This window comes from Hylobates moloch, unplaced genomic scaffold (assembly GCF_009828535.3).
Source record: "Hylobates moloch isolate HMO894 unplaced genomic scaffold, HMol_V3 SCAFFOLD_10, whole genome shotgun sequence".
Lineage (NCBI taxonomy): Eukaryota > Metazoa > Chordata > Mammalia > Primates > Hylobatidae > Hylobates > Hylobates moloch.
In genome coordinates, this window is record NW_026652285.1 from 22,072,690 (window position 1) to 22,091,739 (window position 19,050).

At 56.0% G+C, this 19,050-nt stretch overlaps 1 protein-coding gene across 3 annotated transcripts in view; it reads left to right on the plus strand.

The window, feature by feature from the left end:
• ARHGAP23 (Rho GTPase activating protein 23) overlaps positions 1-19,050 on the plus strand; it is a 95,720-nt gene continuing 76,670 nt past the window's right edge. The window contains exon 1 of one of the 3 annotated variants that reach the window (XM_032163399.2): positions 1-144. In XM_032163399.2, the coding sequence (XP_032019290.1) occupies positions 136-144 (9 nt within the window). In that variant the 5' untranslated portion in view covers positions 1-135. Of the gene's footprint in view, positions 145-9,002; positions 9,267-19,050 lie in introns of those variants that run through there. The other 2 variants (XM_032163398.2, XM_032163402.2) reach the window with 2 other exon arrangements.

Here is a 19,050-nt window from a genome sequence, read left to right on the forward strand (position 1 = left end):
TCGGGCGCTGACACCAGCCGCTCCTTGAGCTTGGCGGTCGCCGGGTGCAGCTGCCCGGACAGGGCGCATGGAGGGGCCGCCTCCCCCTGCGCCCCCCGGGGCCGGCGCGGCGAGGACGGCATAGCAGGGCCCAGCATGGAGCAGGTGAGCGGGCGCCGGGCGTGGGTGCGCGGCCGAGAGCGGAGAGTGCGCGGCCGAGAGCGGAGAGAGAGCTGCGGGCGTTGTGACCCGGCGAGGTGGGCGCGCCGAGCGCCGGGGGCCGCCACCGAGGGAGGGGTTGGGGCATTGGAGCTCCGGGCGGGGCGGGGGCTCTGGGGGAGGAATGGGACTGATGTGACACAGAGCTCACACACACACACACACACACACACACACACACACACACACACGAGTACTCCCCTATCACTGACACCCAGGGAGGCGTGTGCAGAGGGCACCTCTCTCCCCACCCCCTTTCCAGAAAGAGATCACCCACACGGAGAAACCCCCATCCCCGCTTGGTAAGGGTACAGCCCCTGCTCCCTGAACCCAGGCCCAAGGAGGCTACAGGCTCCGCAGAATGAAGGAGTGGGTGGGCTCTGTGCCATATGACTACCGGTTCGTTGACCCCCAGTCCCTCCTGGTGGGACCTCAAGATACGCCGGTCCCCTCCCCCTACACATCAAGGGGTTTCTTCTAGCCCCGCTCCCCTCCTTTCCCAGTCACAGCAGCTGCAGCAGCTGCTGCCACCATTTCGTGTCAGTGAAAAGATGGGGTGGGCTAGGAGGCTTTCTCCAAATGCATCCCAAAGACAGAGCTGCAGCCCCAGCCAGGTTTTGGGAGGGGGATGCTGCCTTCCTTTCACACAGGCTCCATCAGAATACACTGAGTGTGGGCTGGGCTCGGCGGGCGGGGATGAAGACCCCCTCTGGTCAGAGTTCTCATTCCCTGCACGGAGCTCAGCAAATCCCAGACAAGCCGGACCAGTCCCCTTCAGTGAGCAAGGGGCTGTATCCTGACTTGCAGCCCCCTGATCTAAGAGAGGCCAGCAGCCTGATGGGGGGCAGAGCGATGGGGCTGCTCCAGGGGTTGCCCTACTCCCTTCCCAACCCCCACTTGGGGTGAGGTCTCAGGTGGGGTCTGGAGAGGTGGGATGAATTTTCTGTTTGGGACACGCCTTTCAGTGCTCAGCCGCCCTAACTCCCCTCTTTTCCTGGCCCAAGCTCTTTGGGGCTGTTCTGCCTAAAGCAGTGGCTGGGGGCCCTGGCTCTGAGACCCTCCCCTCCAGGCTGAGCACAGGCCCCCTGTCACTCTGGCAGAGGGCTTGTGGGTGGCCTGTGATGGTGGTGAGGAGAGGGGTGAGGAGGGGTGGAGGGTGAGGAGTCAGGGGGTGGTGGAGTCCACGGAAGGGGTGACCCTAAGTTCTGGGGAGTTGGAGAGGGGCACTGGGAGGCATAAAGTGCTCTGGGCATCCTCCCTGGGCTGGGTGTGAGTCTGGGGCGGGGCTGTGGCTGGTCCAGTTTCCAGGCCTGTTTGGCATCTTGGGTATTAATTTAAATGGCCAATGGCAGCTCCCCAGAGCACCAGGCCTGGCTGCTATTGTCATTACTGACTGAACACAAAAATAGTGGTAGGGCGGGGAGGGAGGGAAGAGTAGTAAATGTCACTGAATTGCTCACTATAAAATGGCTAATTTTACGTTATGTGAATTTCACCTGGGTTTTTTTTTAAAAGAGGGGCAGGGCTAGGGGCCACTACTACTTCCTGTCTAGAGAATCCTAAATGCATCTCACTGGGCCTGCAGCTCAGCCTGAGTTGTTCCTCCAAGTAGCCCATCTGCCCATCATTGGCCTTCATCAGCCCTCCCTAACTGTTCTGGGGATCAGCCTCTTCCCCTTTCCCAGAGGACAGCCTGCTCCCCTGTCCCCTCCCCTGGGAGGATAAACATCAAGAGGAGTCAGGACATTGGGCTTCTGCCCTTGGCTTCATTACAGAATCATTGGGAAGCCTTGGACATTCATCCTCCCTGGGCTGCTGTGAAATCTCTGCCAGCTATGCCAAATGGTGGCTTCTTGGTCCTTTCTAGATGTCCTAGGACACCTCTGCCAAGTACAGCAGCTCGGCCTGTCCCCTGGACTGTGAGGTCCCTCCCCACAGACATGGACTCTGATGATCGGCACACTCTCCGAGGTGCCTAGGCTGATGTGGTTAACGCCCAGCTTTCTGGATGCACCGGAAGCATGGTGTGTATGGAGTGCGTCTGAAATCAGAGCTTCTTTCATTGCACCAGGGGAAGCTCCTATTTTAAGTTTCCCATGTGTTGAGCCCTCTTGTAAAGCAAAGAATCCTTTTATAGTGCGTGAGCCGCCGATGTGTCTGTTTGGTATGTGTGGATTTTGGCATGGAGGGCTTCCTTAAAGGGGAGCATGCCTGGAATCTCTCACGGGGGCTGGAACTGCTGGGTGGGGTGAGTGCCAGGACTGAGGGGCTTGCCCCACTGTGGTCAGTCCCGCCCCTCTTTTCTCCTCATCTGACTCCCAACACTCCCACCCAGGGCTGGCTCAGGGCCAGACAGAGGAGAGGGGAGCAGCTGCAGGGGGATTTCCAGAGTTTCGACGGGGAGGTGGGAGCCTCCTCTCTAATCCCTTCCCCTTCGCTTCCTCTCTCTTCCCTTCCTCTATGTTCCCCTTCTTTCCTCTTTGCTCCTCTCCTTCCTCCGTTCCAGAAGGGCAAAATGGAGACAGGGAGGAGGGTGGGTTCCATGTGCAGTGATGTGTAGGGACCAGGTGGGGCTGGGCAGGGGCTGGGAGCCTGGAACAGAGGCAGGAAGAATTGAAAAGCCCTATGTAGAACCGTAGAATTTAGCACCCTGAGCTGGAATGAACTCCCTGGCCTGACCCCTCCCAGAGGGATCATTTGATAGAAAGAGCAACATCAGACTTCGGCTAGAATCCTGAATCCTAGCTGGGAGATCTTGGGCAAGCTACTTAGCCTCTCTGGGTCGGTTTCCTCATTTACATAGTGGGGCTAATAATACCCACCTTACAGTGTTGTCATGGGGACTAAATGAAATAATGTTGATAAAGAGCTTGGCACATAGTGGGTGCTCAACGTGTTTTAATTCCTTTCTTCTCTGTCTTGGTGTTTGCAAGCCCCTGCTGAGTGACCGCGTGGTTTTTGTAAGGCATCTTTGAGCCTTGCGCACACTCACTCATACACACGGTCCGTGCCACTGGCCTTCCCTGACGGGGTGTCACACAGTGAAAAGCCTGCTGGGCTGGGTTGCCCAAACGCAGCTTCCCTAAAGATGGCCAGTTCAGAGTGCCAGGGGTGGATTTTCTGTCGCCCACCTCCTGCCCTGACATGGGGCCTCGCTGGGTGTGGCTTGCTTACCCTGCTGCCAGCTCAGAGAAGATGCAGCCTCTCGCTCCTGCCGTAGCCAGCTGTCCAGAGGTTTCCTGCGTAGGCCCCAGCTGCTTGGCAGATTACCAGAGCTCTTTGGCCCCAGCCTGGCCATGGGTCTTCAGCCTCCCTCCCCAAGGGGTGTTCAGGTGGGATTCTTCTCACAGGATTCCTGGGGGGCCTGACACCAGGGATGAGTGGGAGCTGGCATCATCTTGAGTGGACCATTGCCCCACCCTCCATCATTAAAGATGCTCAGTGAGGTTCACTCTATGGGATGTCTGGGGCCGTAGCCAGCGCCTGCGCCCCACCCTCTCCCTCCTTTCTCTGACATTTGCTAGTAGAGGGCTTTGAGGTCTGGGACAAATCCTGCCTGCCTCCCAAGACCCCTTCTTCCTCCCCTAGTCACTGGAGGCTCCTTCTTGTTTTGCTCAACATTGTGCTTGCACCACAATCTCGGCACAATCCCAGGCACCCTTTGCTGTGTTTGTTGCCCTCCGTGGAATATGGGGATGGTTCCCACCACACCACCCAACACAGCAGTTTGCATGTACTAGGTGCTCAATAATTTTTGTTTTTGAGACGATGTTCTGCTCTGTCACCCAGGCTGGAGTGCCGCGGCACGATCTCGGCTCACTGCAGCCTCTGCCTCCTGGGTTCAAGCGATTCTCCTGCTTCAGCCTCCCAAGTAGCTGAGACTACAGGCACGTGCCACCATGCCTGGCTAATTTTTTGTTTTGCTTTTTGTTTTTTTTTTTGAAACAGAGTCTCACTCTATCACCCAGGCTAGAGTGCAGTGGCATGATTGCAGCTCACTGTAACCTCCATCTCCCCAGTTCAAGCGATTCTCCTGCCTCAGCCTCCTGAGTAGCTGGGATTACAGGCGCACACCACCATGCCCAGCTAAGTTTTTGTATTTTTAGTAGAGATGGGATTTCACCATGTTGGCCAGGCTGGTCTCAAACTCCTGACCTCAAGTGATCTGCCATCCTCGGCCTCCCAAAGTGCTGGGATTACAGATGTGAGCCACCGCGCCTGGCCAATAAATGTCTTTTGACTTGATTAAATGGGGCCCCTCTCACTTTGGAGATACAAACTGTGGTGGGGGTGTTGCCTGTGGGGGACAAGTAGAGGACCTGGGGGCTGAAGCCATCAAAGTGCAAGAACCGCTGTCCCCTTTAGTCCTGCCCTGCCATCCTTCTCCACCAGGGGATGCTCTTTCCCCTTTGGTGGAAGGGCCTGAGCTGGGGCCAGGTGTAGGTGCCCGTGCCCCATAACCCACCTTTCATACATTATGGTTTTTCCTTTTAAGCTCACAGAGTTTTTCAGATTCTTTGTCAAATGTGAGCCTCAAATCAGAGGCAGGCCGAGAAGGCCTTATCGTTTTCATCTTACAGAGGGTGAAATGAGGTTCTGAGAATGTACTTGTTCTCAAAAGTCATACAGCTACTGGGGGCGGGGGGGCAGGGAGGGTGCAGCACGAATTTGAACCCAGGTCTTCAGATTCTTGATTCAGTGCTCCTTTGAGGGCATCATAAACCTGGCTTCCTCCTCTGGAGCCCCAGCCTCCAGGTACTTTTTCCTCCAGTCCGCTCATCACGCCCTCCTGTGTCCCCTCCGGCTCTCTCTCCTTGGCACCTGCTCCTCAGCCCAACAGCCTGCTGAAGTCTTCCCCACCCAAACAGACACCTGCCTTGTCCACACCCACCTGTGCTGCCCGCCTGTCCCTTCCTGTTAATGCTCAGTGGGCAGATTCCACTCCCTCCTCCCTGGGGCCCCTCCTCCCTGCACAGTCTGACTCCCACACCCACTGGCCCCGAGGCTGTTGTCTCTGCCCCACACAGTGCCACCTTCTCTGGCTGCCTGCTTCCTCCCAGTCCTTGTTGCCTCCTCCTTCTCTGCCTACCCCCAAGCCAGGGTTCCTCTCACTCTTCACTCTCCCTGGAGAATCTGAACCACACCCCTGGTCTCAGGGACTACCAGAGTCTCTAGCTCAAGCCTCTCTTCCAGAAGATGGACCCAGGGTTTAAGCAGCCTGCCACCATTCCACCAGCCTCACAGCCTGCGGGTTAAGTGTGTAGACCCTGGAGCCCAAATGCCTGGGTTCAAATCCTGTATGGCCTTGGGTAAGATACTTGAGTTCTCTGGGCCTCATTTTCCTTATCCATAGAATGAGGATTGAGATGTATTTCACAGGCCTTTGTGAGGCTTAATTGGGATCTCACATACAAAGGACGTCGTGCCTGGCTTGTCCCCTGTCTGTGAACACCCTAGACAACCTGATATTCCAAGCCTTGGCCTTGCCCTGGACTCTTCCATTTCCTTCCTCCTGCTCACCAAGTCCCAGAGCCTCTGTTGTTTGTTGCCCCTGCCCCTTGCTTTGGTACGTTTCTCCCGGAATCCCTTTGCTTGCTGCCCTCCATTCCTGTTCCCCTTATGTGCCACGGTGGCCATGGCACATTGCTGCTTCAGCTCCCTGCCCCAAACCAGCTAGCACGGAAGCGCCTCTGGGCAGCCCCTCCAGCATCACACCCCCGCCTGTGTTTCCTTCCTCATCCCTCTATGCTTCCTGCCCATAGGCACCCTCCACTTGGCTCCAGCCACGATGCCGATGCCGGAGTCTGCTCTCTCTCCTGCCTCTTGGTTCGCCCTGAGCATCCCTCTCCCTGGAGTGCCTTTTTCCCTACTCCCACCCTCCCCTGCCCCATCCACGAAGCCCAAGAAGCTCAAGGCACCTCCTGGAGAAGCCTCCTCTGCTTCTCCAGCTGAACGTGCTCCTGTGCTGGGAGTTCTCCACAGAGTCACAATTGGAGAAGACCAGGCCCCTCAAGGGAAGGATCTAGGCCTCACCTCTGTATTCTCAGGGCCAACCTACCCCACCCTCTCCTCTCCTCCACCCCCTCACATAGTAGACCTTGTGAATGAAGGATGGTGATTGGGCTGGGGAAGGAGTTTGGAAAGAGGGGGAGTATGAGGAGGGTCCTCAACCAGGGAGACTCTCCCCATGTTGGGCTCTATGGCTCCAAACCCTAAAAATGAGGGTACAGGAATACAGTGGGTGCTGGGGCGGATGGCAGGATGCATGGAGTGAGACCCAGAGTGTCGAGACAGGAAGGGGAGCCCGGGTGGAGAGGAAGGTGAGGAGGAAGAACAGCTAGAGAAGATAGATGAGGTGGGCTGGGACAGGGTGGGGGTGCAGGTCAAGGTGCAGGAAGAGGTGGGAAGGGCGGCAGGGTGGGGAGAGAGCCACACTTTCTGGGAAGTGGGAGCGGGTGGGGGAGGCTGTGCAGTGCATTGTGGAGGGAGGAATTCGCCTGCCGGTCAGTGTGAGCTCATTTCCTCTCGCCCCCTCCTGCGGGGTCTGAGGGCATCAGGCTCTGGAAAAAGTGAGCCAGGGGCACCCCATGGCCACCACCCTCCCTCCTCCCCCATGGCCTCAGTTCAGTCTGATTTCAGATGCCAACCCTTCCCCCTCACAGAGACAACCCTTTATCCTGGGAGGAAAGGACCTCTGAGCCAAGGTGGCAACAAGCATTGGACCATTGGAGCTACAGGGCAGAAAGAGGCTTGAACAGGGACCTGGTTGAAAGTTAAGCAAGAAAATCCAGGCAGTAGGCCGGGCGCGGTGGCTCATGCCTGTAATCCCAGCACTTTGGGAGGCTGAGGCGGGTGGATCACGAGGTCAAGAGATCGAGACCATCCTGGCCAACATGGTGAAACCCTGTCTCTGCTAAAAATACAAAAAATTAGCCGGGTGTGGTGGTAGCCGCCTGTAATCCCAGCTACTTGGGAGGCTGAGGCAGGAGAATAGCTTGAATCTGGGAGGCGGAGGTTGCAGTGAGCCAAGATGGCACCATTGCACTCCAGCCTGGGCAAAAAGAGTGAAACTCTGTCTCAAAAAAAAAAAAAAAAAAATCCAGGCAGTATGACAGATTACAGTTAGACAGCAGGAAGGACTTTCCAGAAGTGGAGGCTAATTCTGGCTGCACATGACCTTGATGAAAAGGGATGAGGAAGGGAGAGGAGTCATTTAACTGCCCCTCCATTATTATGAAACAGAATCCCTTTCTCTTGACCGCCAGGGGATTTAAAATACATTAAATGAAGCATATGATCTAAACTCCAGTCAGTATCTCATTCCTCAGGTTCACAGGAGTAGGGATGGCCTAATTGTTGTCTGGGGCACCCCAACCCCTCTAAGACCTGAGTTCCCAACCCTTATCATGGGTAAAGGGGTGGGGGTCTTAGGGCTGCTCGGCTCTCAGGGGTCTCTTTGCCCAAGGAAGGTGGTGACTCCAGCAGGCAGAGCTGGCCTTCCCGCTTTCACTGCCTCCTCTCTCCAAGTCCTATTTTATCCTCCGCCTTCTTTTCTACATAATCTGGGAAAAGGAATATGAAAGGCCCTTAAACTGCAAAAGTCATGGGAAAGAGGTAAGCATAAGCTGCAGGAAGTAAGAAGCAGGAAGAATGGGAGTTAGACAGTAGAAAGAATTTTCTAGCTATTTTCTAATAACGAAGGACAAGGCCAGGCGTGGTGGCTCACACCTATAATCCCAGCACTTTGGGAGACTGAGGCAGGCGAATATCACTTGAGGTCAGGAGTTCGAGACCAGCCTGGCCATCCTGGTGAAACCCCATCTCTACCAAAATCCAAAAGTTAGCTGGGCGGTGTGGCATGGGCCTGTAGTCCCAGCTACTCGAGGAGGCTGAGGCAGGAGGATCACTTGAACCTGGGGGCAGAGGTTTCAGTGAGCCTAGAATGTGCCACTGTACTCCAGCCTGGGTGACAGAGTGAGACCCTGCCAAAAAAAAAAAAAAGAAAAGAAAGACAGAAGGACTGTACCTCCCTGGACTGTCAGGGGATGGGCTGGAGAGGGTCCTTCTGGGGGACAAGAAAAGAAGCTGGCTCAGGGCCAGGGCATCTCTTTAAGCCCAGCTCAGAGTGAAGCTAGGAAGGGTGGCTGTGGGGTGCTGGTGACTGGGAGCCTCTGCTGTCACTGCTGTTCACTGCAGAGCAGGACTGTGGGCTGGTCCCATGGCCTGAGCCCCAGGACTGGCTGGGTGGGGGTCCGAAGGGCTGGGGCACCTGCCAGCCTCTCTTCTATCCTCGACTCCCCTGCCTCTCTGGGATGCTGCGCTGAGACTCTGGCTGGGAGGGGCGTACCCTACACTGAGGGGCACCCCGTCTCCCCACCCCCTGCACTAAATCTGCCCTTGTGTCTCAATGTCTAGGGGTCTCTAAAGGGAAGGAGGCCTCTAAGCCTTTTTCTGTCTCCTCCGCTTTCTGATCCTGGGTCTCCTCATCTTTGTTTCTGACTTTCTCTGCCTCTCTCTGCGCTGTCTCTATCTTGTCTCTGCCTTTCTCATGCTTTCTAGGTCTCTGGATCTTTGTTTCTGACCATCTCTGGCTGGCTGTTTCTCTTTGCTTCCCTCTCCCTCCCTCCCTGTCCCTGTGCTAGTTCTGGGTTCGGTGCCCTTGTCCTCTTTCTTGGGCCTGGATGGCCCTCTATCTGGGCCGGTCCCTTAGAGGCCGGGCAAGCGTCTCCTGGAGGCCGCCTCTCTTCCCCAGGCTGGGCTCTGACGTCCAACTCTCAGGAAGCGCTCGCCTCTGCCTCAGCCCGGTTGCAGGTCTGTGGCCCTTGAGCGAGGCGGCCGGGGCACCCCGAAGGGAGCGCGGGGTGGGTGGTGGGAAGGGGGAGGGGCGAGGGGGCGGACCCCGGTGGGGCCACACCGCGCTGGGCCCCGCCCCCGGCCCCGCCCCTCCCAGGTCCCTGCCGGCGCCCCCAGCCGTGCCCCGGCCGCAGAGCCGCAGCTGCCACCCGATGAATGGAGTCGCCTTCTGCCTGGTCGGGATCCCGCCCCGCCCGGAGCCCCGGCCCCCCCAGGTGAGGGCGCTGGGCTAGGGAAGTGGGCGGGGCCGGTAGCTGCTGGGGAGCGGGCAGCCAGGCCGGGGTCGCTGCGACCCCGCTCGCCCTGCACAGCCTGGGGCGCACGGTGGGCGCGGGCACCGCGGGCTCCGCTGCAGGGAGCTGCAGCTGGTGGCAGGCCCGGGAGGGGGCCCGAGCAAGAGTTGTCCGGGGTAGAGGGGTGGGAAGGAGGGAGGCAGGCAAGGGGTCGGGACGGGCACGGGGCTGCCAGGGCAGGGGGCACAGACCCAGGTGGCGGTGCCAGGCCCCCAGCGGCTGGGCAGCGGGGGCGGGAGGCCCGCGGCTTTTGTTCGGGTTTTTCAGGCGGGGCGCCTGCCGCCGTTTCCTCTGCCCGAGTTTTCGTTTTCCGTTGGCGAGGCCCCGGCACAGCTGGAGGGAGAGGGGGTGGGGGAGGGGGTTCCCGGAGCGGGACGTCCTCCACCAAGGCGTCCGGACACCCCCTCCCCGCGCCACACTCGCCCCCTGCCGGGTCGGACTGCGGGACGGGTTGCCAGGCGCGGTTCCGCCGCCCTCCTGGATCCTGGGGAAGTTCTAGAAACAGGCCCGGGACCCCCGGCTCTGCCGGCGCGGCTGCCCTCCCCTCTGCCCTCTCCGACCGGCTGTGGGTGGGTCAGAGCGCGGGGTGCCAGGGGCATTACTCAGCGCTGGGCTGCTCTGCCTGGGTTCTTTCATCTGCCAGCTGCTGAGGCTGGGGAGGGGCCAGCAGGGGCCTCCCGGCCCCATCTCCCGATCAGGGCCATTCCCTTACCTCTGAGCCTGGCTGCCCGCCCTGCAGGAGCACCCCAGCAGGCCTCCCTGCTCCTAAGTTGAAGGGTTGAACACTGTCAGGCCAACAGTTTCCCTGAGCTCGGAAAAGAAATTCCACTGGGTCCAGGTTGAGGTCAAGGCCTGGGCTGAGGCCTGTTCCTCTTTAGACAGGGCTGAAAGACTTGGGGACCCTCCTCCCCAGCTTTCCCGGCAGTGTTGAAGGTGGGATCTGGTTCTTGCAACTCTTTCGGAGACTGGTGTGTTCCTTGATTACTGGATGTGTGTTCAGTTCTCCCTCAATCTGCATCTCTCCCCGACTCCCTTCAGCCAAAGTGTGTTTCCTAATTATGAACTTGAAATTCAGGATGGACGGGGGGTGGGGGGGAGGTCATTAAGCAGGAGTCCCTTGGATTCAACCCCCCACCAACAACACATACTTCATCTCTACCCCCTGCATCCCTCTCTGTCTCCACCCCAACCCTGCGGCCTAGCTGGGGGTGAGTGGCTTTTGATCCCATGTGGTTCTCCCCTCTGCCAGGGCAACAGACCCCATTCCCCAAAGTGACGGCTCTCACTGCCATGGGCTCATTGGCATGCAATTTGAATCTCGATTATATAACCAGTCATTTCGCCTCCAAAGGCAGCCCAAAGGCCCCCGGCCCCAGCGGCTTCTACCACTTGCCCACAGTGTGGTTGGGTCCACCCCAAGGTGGCTGGGAATTCCAAGATCCTGCGTCTGAGGCCCTGACCTCTTCTTGGGAACCATGGGAGCAGTAAATCCTCTACATTCAATGCTGGATTCAAAGGCCTCAATAATAATAAACAGGAAGAATGGGAGTGGGCAGGGTAGGTGTTGGTGTCCCATTTCACAGAGAGGGTCTGAGCCTACGTAGTGACAGTGCCCGGGCAAGAACCCGGGACACTTGAGGGTAGTCAGGGCACAAGATGAAGCTTGGGGAGGAAAGCTGTTAGGAAGGTGTCTGACTACGGGAATAGGTCAGGCTTGTGTGGATCCCAGCCCAAGCAGAGAAGGACTGGGTGGGGGGAAGAGGCCCTGTGCTTGTGCCCCTCTCCTCGGGCTGACCCTGGCTCATGGGGAAGAAGTGCAGCATTCTTGGCATGGATGGGAGTGGGGATGAGGGAGGGTGCTGGTTCTGGGCAGAGCAGTGCAGGAGTGGGTAGTGGATTGCTTCATCCTACATTGCAGGGATACTCAGAAGGACTTCTTGATGTGTAAGGTTAAAAGAGAGACTACAAAGCAGCAGTGTGGAAGAAGTTACAATGTGAGGGACTGCAGTTAGATACTCAGGAGAACTTCTAGGGAGGGGCTTGTGACCCGCAGCATCCCAGGCTAGCCATGCAGGGAAGTTTCCTCCAGTATAGTGGGTCAGGTGGATTCTTGTGAAGTTGGATTCCAATGTAGAAATCTGGAGATGGTCACTGGAGATATCAAATATTCCAGCAAATATATTCGAATGAGCATTGGTGCCTGGAAACAAAAACTGTTTTTAAGGAAGGGGAATTGCTTTCACAGTATAGCTCATAGTTAATACACAGACAGCAAAAACTCCTGGCCAGGATTTATAAAAACTACCTCATTTGATCCTCACAATACCACTAAGAGGTAGATACCATTATTATCCCCATTTTACAGTTGAGGACACTGAGGCACAGACAGCCAATATTGCAGCCCAAATCACACCCCCAGTGCACTGTGGAGCCAGGGTAGGAATGTGGCAGTCTGGCTCCAGAGTCTGGCTCTCACCCTCACTATCTGGCTTCTCAGGACCTGCTGTGTCCCGCTGTCACTCCCACCCCAAATCTGTGTCCATTTTGTACACAGCCCAAGATCAAGGTCAGCTTCTGGCTGGATTGCAGCTTGGTTGCTTGTCTTTTGTTCTATTTCTTTACTCCTCCAGTCTTTCCCGCCCTGCCCCATGCCGGCCCATAGCACTGGGCCAGGGCTCAGCTCACTGGTGTCTCCCTTCCAAAGGGGCGTGAAGCCCTGCTCTGTTGGCTGCAGGGGTTCAAAGGTGAGATATTGGCTTGGTCAGGGATTTGGACAAAGCCCGGTTTTAATGATCCTGCTCTCACCGTCTCGGGAGAGAGACATGAATAGGGCCTGTGGGAGCTGGTGCTGCCTTTCCCCTAGCACCCCCCACCCCCTTCAAACAACCCGCCTTTAGATCCAGGCCCCCCTGTTTCTTGTGAAATTGTGCCAGTTTGTCAGCAGGGCAGTACCAGTCTGCGCCAGGCGGGAGTCTCCTCCCTCATTGCCTCAGTGGGACATCAGGCTGAGATGGCCTTGGGGCTGGACTTTGGGGAGATTTTAAAGCCTTTTTGGGTTGGGATGTATTTACCACTTGTCAGAGTGGGTGAGGACCAAAGGGGTGATCGTGTCCAACTCTCTTACGCTACAGTGGGGAAACAGACTGGGGAGTGCCCAAGGTCCCTCAGCCTCGGCAGACAAGGACCCATCTTCTGACTCCCAGCTCGCAGGCCATGCCTTTCCCTCTGTGGTTGGTTCTGTCCTTCGTGGCCCCCCTTAGTGCAGGGTTCTTGGACTGGGCTCTAAGAGGGAGAGGGGGGGCAGGGAGGAGCAGGGATGAGTGGACAATGTATCCTGTTCATCTCCGTGTCCCCAGTGGCCAGCACAGAGCCTGGCACAGAGCAGTTCTCCATAAATGTTTGTGAAGTACAAACCAGGGAACAGCCCCGCCTGTGGCCTCCCAGGGCGCCGCATGTCCAGCTCTACCCCTGACACTGTGATGGTCCATCTCATATCCGTCTACCCCACCAGACAGGAGTTATCTGAGGCCGAGAAAAATGATAATAGCAACTTCTTCCGTAGTGCTTACCACTATGTTGGTATATTACCGTCACCCCACTTGACAGATTAAGAAACTGACACAGGCCGGGTGCGGTGGCTCACACCTGTAATCCCAGCACTTTGGGAGGCCAAGGCGGGCAGATCACCTGAGGTCAGGAGTTCGAGATCAGCCTGGCCAACTTGGTGAAACCCTGTCTCTACTAAAAACACAAAAAATTAGCCGGGCGTGGTGATGCGCGCCTGTACTTCCAGCTATGTGGGAGGCTGAGACAGGAGAATTGCCTGAACTGGGGAGGCAGAGGTTGCAGTGAGCCAAGATCACGCCATTGCATTCGAGCCTAGGTGACAAGAGTGAAACTCCGTCTCAAAAAAAAAAAAAAAAAGAGAGAAAGAAAAAGAAACGGACACAAAGAGATACCATGGCTTCCTAAGGCCACACAGCAAGTAAGTGGCAGAGCTGAAGAGTTGGCCATGTTCTTAACCCCGTTCCAAGGGGCCCCAGAGGTGTCATGTTTGTCTCGGTGTCCACAGGGCCTGGCACCCAGCAAGTCCTCAGAGAATGTTTGTAGACCAAATGACTGAATTCACGAATGATGCTATTACCTTGGCCATAAAGTTAAAAGATTTTTTAAAAAAATTAATTCATGACTAATGGGACAGTGTGTAGGGAAAAACCAGACTCCTGTAGACTAACCCTTTGGAAGTGGGGGTGCTGGGGCCTTGGGAAGGCGGCTTGGAGGTGTATCACAGCTTGTTTTCTCACAACAGTGCCTGAGCCAAAACTAGAGAGGAAGGGAAGGTCCACTCGCCCACATCGAAGCATGGCAAGGGCCACCGGGGGCTTCCCCAATCTTCGGCTTCTCTTTGGCTCTCCCTCCCTCTCTTGTTCCCTCAGAGTTCTGAGGGGTCGGTGCTAAGGAAAGAGCATGTGGGAAAAAAACTAAAGGTTGGAATCAAGAGGCCTGTTTATTTTTCATCTGTCTGGCCCTGAGATGTTCAGCTCAATGCATCACTTTGTGGTGGAAGATTCTGTCTTTTTGAAGTTAGAGGGTTAGACAGAGCCTGGTTTGGGGCAGGGCCTGTCCCAACTATCATTTCTCCACCTCTCACAGAAACGATGTTGGTGCCGGGCACAGAGGCTCACACCTGTAATCCCAGCACTTTGGGAGGCCAAGGTAGGAGGATCGCTTGGACTCAGGAGTTTGAGACCAGCCTGGGCGACACAAGGAGACCCAATACCTACAGAAAATTTTTAAAAATTAGCTGGGGCCAGGAGCAGTGGCTGACACCTGTAATCCCAGCACTTTGGGAGGCCAAGGCGGGTGGATCACCTGAGGTCAGGAGTTTGAGACCAGCCTGGCCAACATGGTGAAACACTGTCTCTACTAAAATTACAAAATTAGCTGGGTGAAGTGGCACACACCTATAGTCCCAGCTACTTGGGAGGCTGAGGCAGGAGAATCACTTGAACCTTGGAGAGGGAGATTGCAGTGAGCCAAGATCATGCCATTGCACTCTAGCCTGAGTGACAAGAGCAAAATGTAGTCTAAAAAAAAAAAAATTAGCTGGGCATGTAGTCCCAGCTACTCGGGTGGTGGAAGTGGGAAAATCACTGGAGCTGGGGGGTTCGAGTCTGCAGTGACCCGTGATTGCACCAGTGCACTCCAGCCTGGGCAACATAATGAGACCCTGTCTCAAAAAACGAAACCAAACCAAACAAAAAAGCTCTGCCTGCCTTCAGCCTGCTGAGGTCCAAATTTTAGATGTACTCCTTGTTCACTCTGTGCCCTTGGACAAGTTACTTCATTGTTTTAGCCTCAGTTTTCTTTTATTCTTTTGAGGCAGGGCCTTGTTCTCTTGCTCAGGCTGGAGTGCAGTGGTGTGAGCTTGGTACACTGCAGCCTTGAACTCCTGGGATCAAGTGAGCCTCCCTCCTCAGCCTCCTGAGTAGTTGAGACTACAGGTGCATGCCACCATGCCCAGCTAATTTTTCCATTTTTGTATTTTTTATAGAGACAGAGTTTTGCCATGTTGCCCAGACTGGTCTCAAATTCCTGGACTCAAGCAATTCTCCCACTTTGGCCTCCCAAAGTGCGGGGATTACAGGTGTAAGCCACCACACCTGGCTGGTTTTCTTATCCCTGAAATAATCCCTCAAAATTATGGAGAGGGCTAAATGAGGTAGTATTGGTAAAGTGGCTGACATTTAGTAATCTCAATTATTGGTAGCAACTATTTTTTAAAAAAATCAGTGGATAGAAATGAGAACAATGCACTTTTGGCTCAGTAAAAAGTACTGACCTTTATGGTCAGAGTAATCTAAAGAGAAAGTGACCTGCCTCTGGAGGTAATGAGGCCCCTATCACTGGAGGTGTAGTGAGGTCCGGACAAGCACAGGCTGGAGAATGATGTGCACTGGAGAGAATTCAGCAAAGGCTTGGCACAGGAAACTTTAAGGGCCCTGCCTTGGGATCAGCACTATATGATAGGAAATTAGAGGAGCAGGTGAATCCTACTTCCTACTGTGGGGCACTGAGGAGAGCAGGCAGCGATGTCCCCAGCCTCTGGGAACATCAGGGGTTGGCTGCTATGGTTTGGACTGTGAGGCTCCCCAGAGGATAGGTAGTCCTGAGAGGCTGCCTGGAGGAGGCCTGCAAGGGTGGGTATGGTTCTGATAGGTGGGAAAAGGTGGGATTGCATTCTAGGCCCAGGAAGGGCTTGGTGGCCGAGGGACAGAGAGGAGCCTGGGCCACTAGTCCTGAGGTTGGCCCCAGGGTTGCGTCATCATCCTCGTGCCTCAGTCTCCTAGGCTGCTGGGATTACAGGTGCGCCACTACACCTGGCTAATTTTTTAAATTTTTTTAGAGACAAGGTTTCGGCATGTTGGCTGGCATGTTGGCCAGGCTGGTCTCGAACTCCTGACCTCAGGTGATCCACTTGCCTTGGCCTCCCGAAGTGCTGGGATTACAAGCGTGAGCCACCGCGCCCGGCTGGATTTTGTCATCATCCTGGGTGCCCAAGGGGTTTGGGTGTATGGTGGTGGCAGTGGGGAAACTAGTAATTCCCTGTCCCGCCAACCCCCCAGCTTCTCCTGGAGGAGGAGCCAGGGCTACTCCCGGTGGCAAGGAGCCCGGGCCCGTAAGGAGCGGAACTGGGGAAAGAAAGACTTCTTATGCCCAGTGCATTTGGGGGCGTCCGGGGGTCGGGGAACAGTGGGGCCTTTGTCCCCAACCGCCGGGAATCTGGCCGAGGAGCTGGCCCTGGGTCTGGCTAGGCCCTCGGAAGGCAGGTCCTCTTTGAAGTGACCCTTTCAAAGCTCGGCCTGAATCCCTGGGAGGAGAGACAGCGTGGGGCGGGGCATGGGGATGACTGAGACCCACAGGCCGAGGCCTGAGGGATAGAAACAGACCCGGCCTTGGCCTCTTGGGGTGTGGAGGCTGGCGGGAGGTGTGTGGGCCGGAGGAATGTGGTGGGCTGGGGGACCGTGTGGGAGCCATGTGGGAGGACGACCACGCAAGGGGCCTTAGCCCCAAGTGGGGGTCCACCTGGGGAGGGGCCGAGTTCATTCTGGCCCGAGAGTGTTTCTGTCTCCAGTCTGACTTCTGTCTGGCTCTGTGCTCCTGTGTCAACAGCTGCTTCTTCCTTTTTAATTTCCCCAAAAGTGTGAGAGCTTGGAAAGAATCGGGTGTGGACGCCAGACTCAGAGCTCTTGGGAGGAGGGAGAGGTGGGGACCTGGGCAATCCAGAGCTTTTCCTGCTCCTGAGAGCCCCCGAAGGCGGGAGGGAGAGGCTGGAGGGGACACCCCCACCTCCCCCATGGAGTCCCCCTTATGCTGAAGGTGGAGGAACTCTGTATTGTTCCTGAAAAGGGACGGAAGGAGGAGGAAAACTACCCAGAGAGGGGACATCTTCCTTTGCTTCAGCTGGAGGAATATCAGAGGCCACCCTCCTTCCCTGTCTCTCCGTTTGCCTCATGGGGAAACTGAGGCCTAGAGAAGGGACAGGCCAAGGGGATAGAGCAGAGAGGAAGGGACCAGCAAGAGTGGAAGGAAGCCAGCCCTGTGCGGTTGGGACCATAGGGACTATGGTGGCTCACGCCTGTAGTCCCAGCTACTTGGGAGGCTGAGGCAGGAGGATTGCTTGAGAGGATGGATGCCAGGTGGGAGGAGGAAGGGGCCTTGGGTTGTTGAGTTGTCATAAGAGGGTTGTAGAGAAGTGGCCAGAGTCCCTTCAGCTCTGACCTGCGGTGATTCCATGAAAAGAGGGAGAGGAAGGAGTGGTTCCTGCTGGTGAGTTCCCAAGGTCCAAGTAGAAAGGGGGACCCCAGGCTTTTGGACTGAGCAATGCACAGGGGAGCCTTTGGCAGCCCAAGGGAGAACCTTGCCGCCGAATCTGATGCTGTTTCTACTTCTTGCCCAGGAACCCGATCTCTCCTTGGCCTCGCGGCAGTCTCTGTACTGGGGAAAATTTGTTGTTGTTGTTGTTGTTGTTGTTGTTTCTGAGACAGAGTCTTGCTCTGTCACCCAGGCTGGAGTACAATGGCGCGATCTCGGCTCACTGCAACCTCTCCCGGGTTCAAGTGATTCTCCTGCCTCTGCCTCCTGAGTAGTTGGGATTACAGGCGCCCACTACCATGATGGGCGTTCACCATGTTGGTCAGGCTGGTCTCGAACTCCTGACCTCAGGTGATCTGCCCACCTCAGCCTCCCAAAGTGTTGGGATTATAGGCGTGAGCCATGGTGCCTGGCCTGGGAAGATTCTTATAAATCTCCCTTTCCTCTTGTGGAGGTGTGGCCCTGGGTTCCTCCCCAAGAGAGGCGGAGGAGGGGGCGGAGGCCCCAGGCTGCAATGGAGGCTGTCTGCGCACTGTATCTTGCACTGGCATCACAGAGCTGAGCTTCATTAGCTCTAATGAAGCCTTGGCACTGTGCCCCTCCCACACAGCACCTAGATGTTTCAAGGAAGGCGAGGGGGACAGCTGAGGTTGGGTCCAGAGCCTAGGAGATGGTCGGGGGATGTTTGCAAGAGGGGAGGGTAGGAGGCAGAAAATGGGGACCACACAGCCAGGCTGGGGTTGCCAACATGAGGGAGAAGCAGCCCCTCTTCCTTCCCCACTGGGACCTTTTTCTTCTCCAGTGGCCCAGAGGCCTAGGTACCCCCAGTGCTAGGGAAAGCCTTATCTGAGAGACGGGGCGTGGTCTGGGGATGCTGAGGATATTCCCAGGCCTGGCTTGCAGAGACTGCCCCTCCTGCCCTCTCCGTAATTTCAGCCTGGGGCAGAAGAAGGCCCTGACCCCAGCATGGGAAGCCCAGGGCTTGGGAAAGTCCGGCAGTGGGCCAGAGCCGAGCCGAATCGAACCCACTGTCAGTGGTGATCGCTGGTTGCTTGCGCTCTGCATTCCAGGCTCTCTCTTGGGACCTGGATAAATGAGAAACAACCCCGCCCTCAAGGGCCTCCTTGTCTGCTTTTCCTACCGCCCAAAAGCGAGACAAAAAGTCTCCACAAAGATTGTAGAACCATGAGTTCTAAGATTTGCATCCAGCCCATCGATCAGTCCAGAACACCCCTTAGGGGCCCCCTGCCAAAAATATTAATGTAAAAATGGCCCAGTCTGACTGGGGTGACGGACCTGCAGCCTCCACAAGCCAGTGTCTTCACCGTGGTAATCGTTGGAGAGTGAGTGTGGTCACATAGGCGTTAACAGGAGTTTAAAGCTGGAAGCCGGAAGCTGGGTAGAATTGCCGTAGGGATTGGTTAAAAACCAGTTGGTGATATGATTAATCTCCTTTCTCTCATCTCCGGTTTCCAAATCTATCATTAACCTGAGGATTCTATAGTGAAATCCTTTTTGATCGATTTTCAAGTACCGTCATAAGGGGAGTGTATAAATACAGATGCAACAACTGAGACCTGGAGTGGGCAAATAACTTCACTCAAGGTCACCAAGCATCAAATTTCAAGCTGGGCCAGGCATGGTGGCTCACACCTGTAATCCCAGAGACTTGGGAAGCTTCAACAGGAGGATTGCTTGACGCCAGGATTTTTTTTTTTTTTTTTTGAGAGAGGGTTTTGCTCTGTCAGCCAGGCTAGAGTGCAGTGGCACAATCAGGCACACGCCACCATGCTTGGCTAATTTTTTTGTAGCAATGGGGGTCTCCCTACAT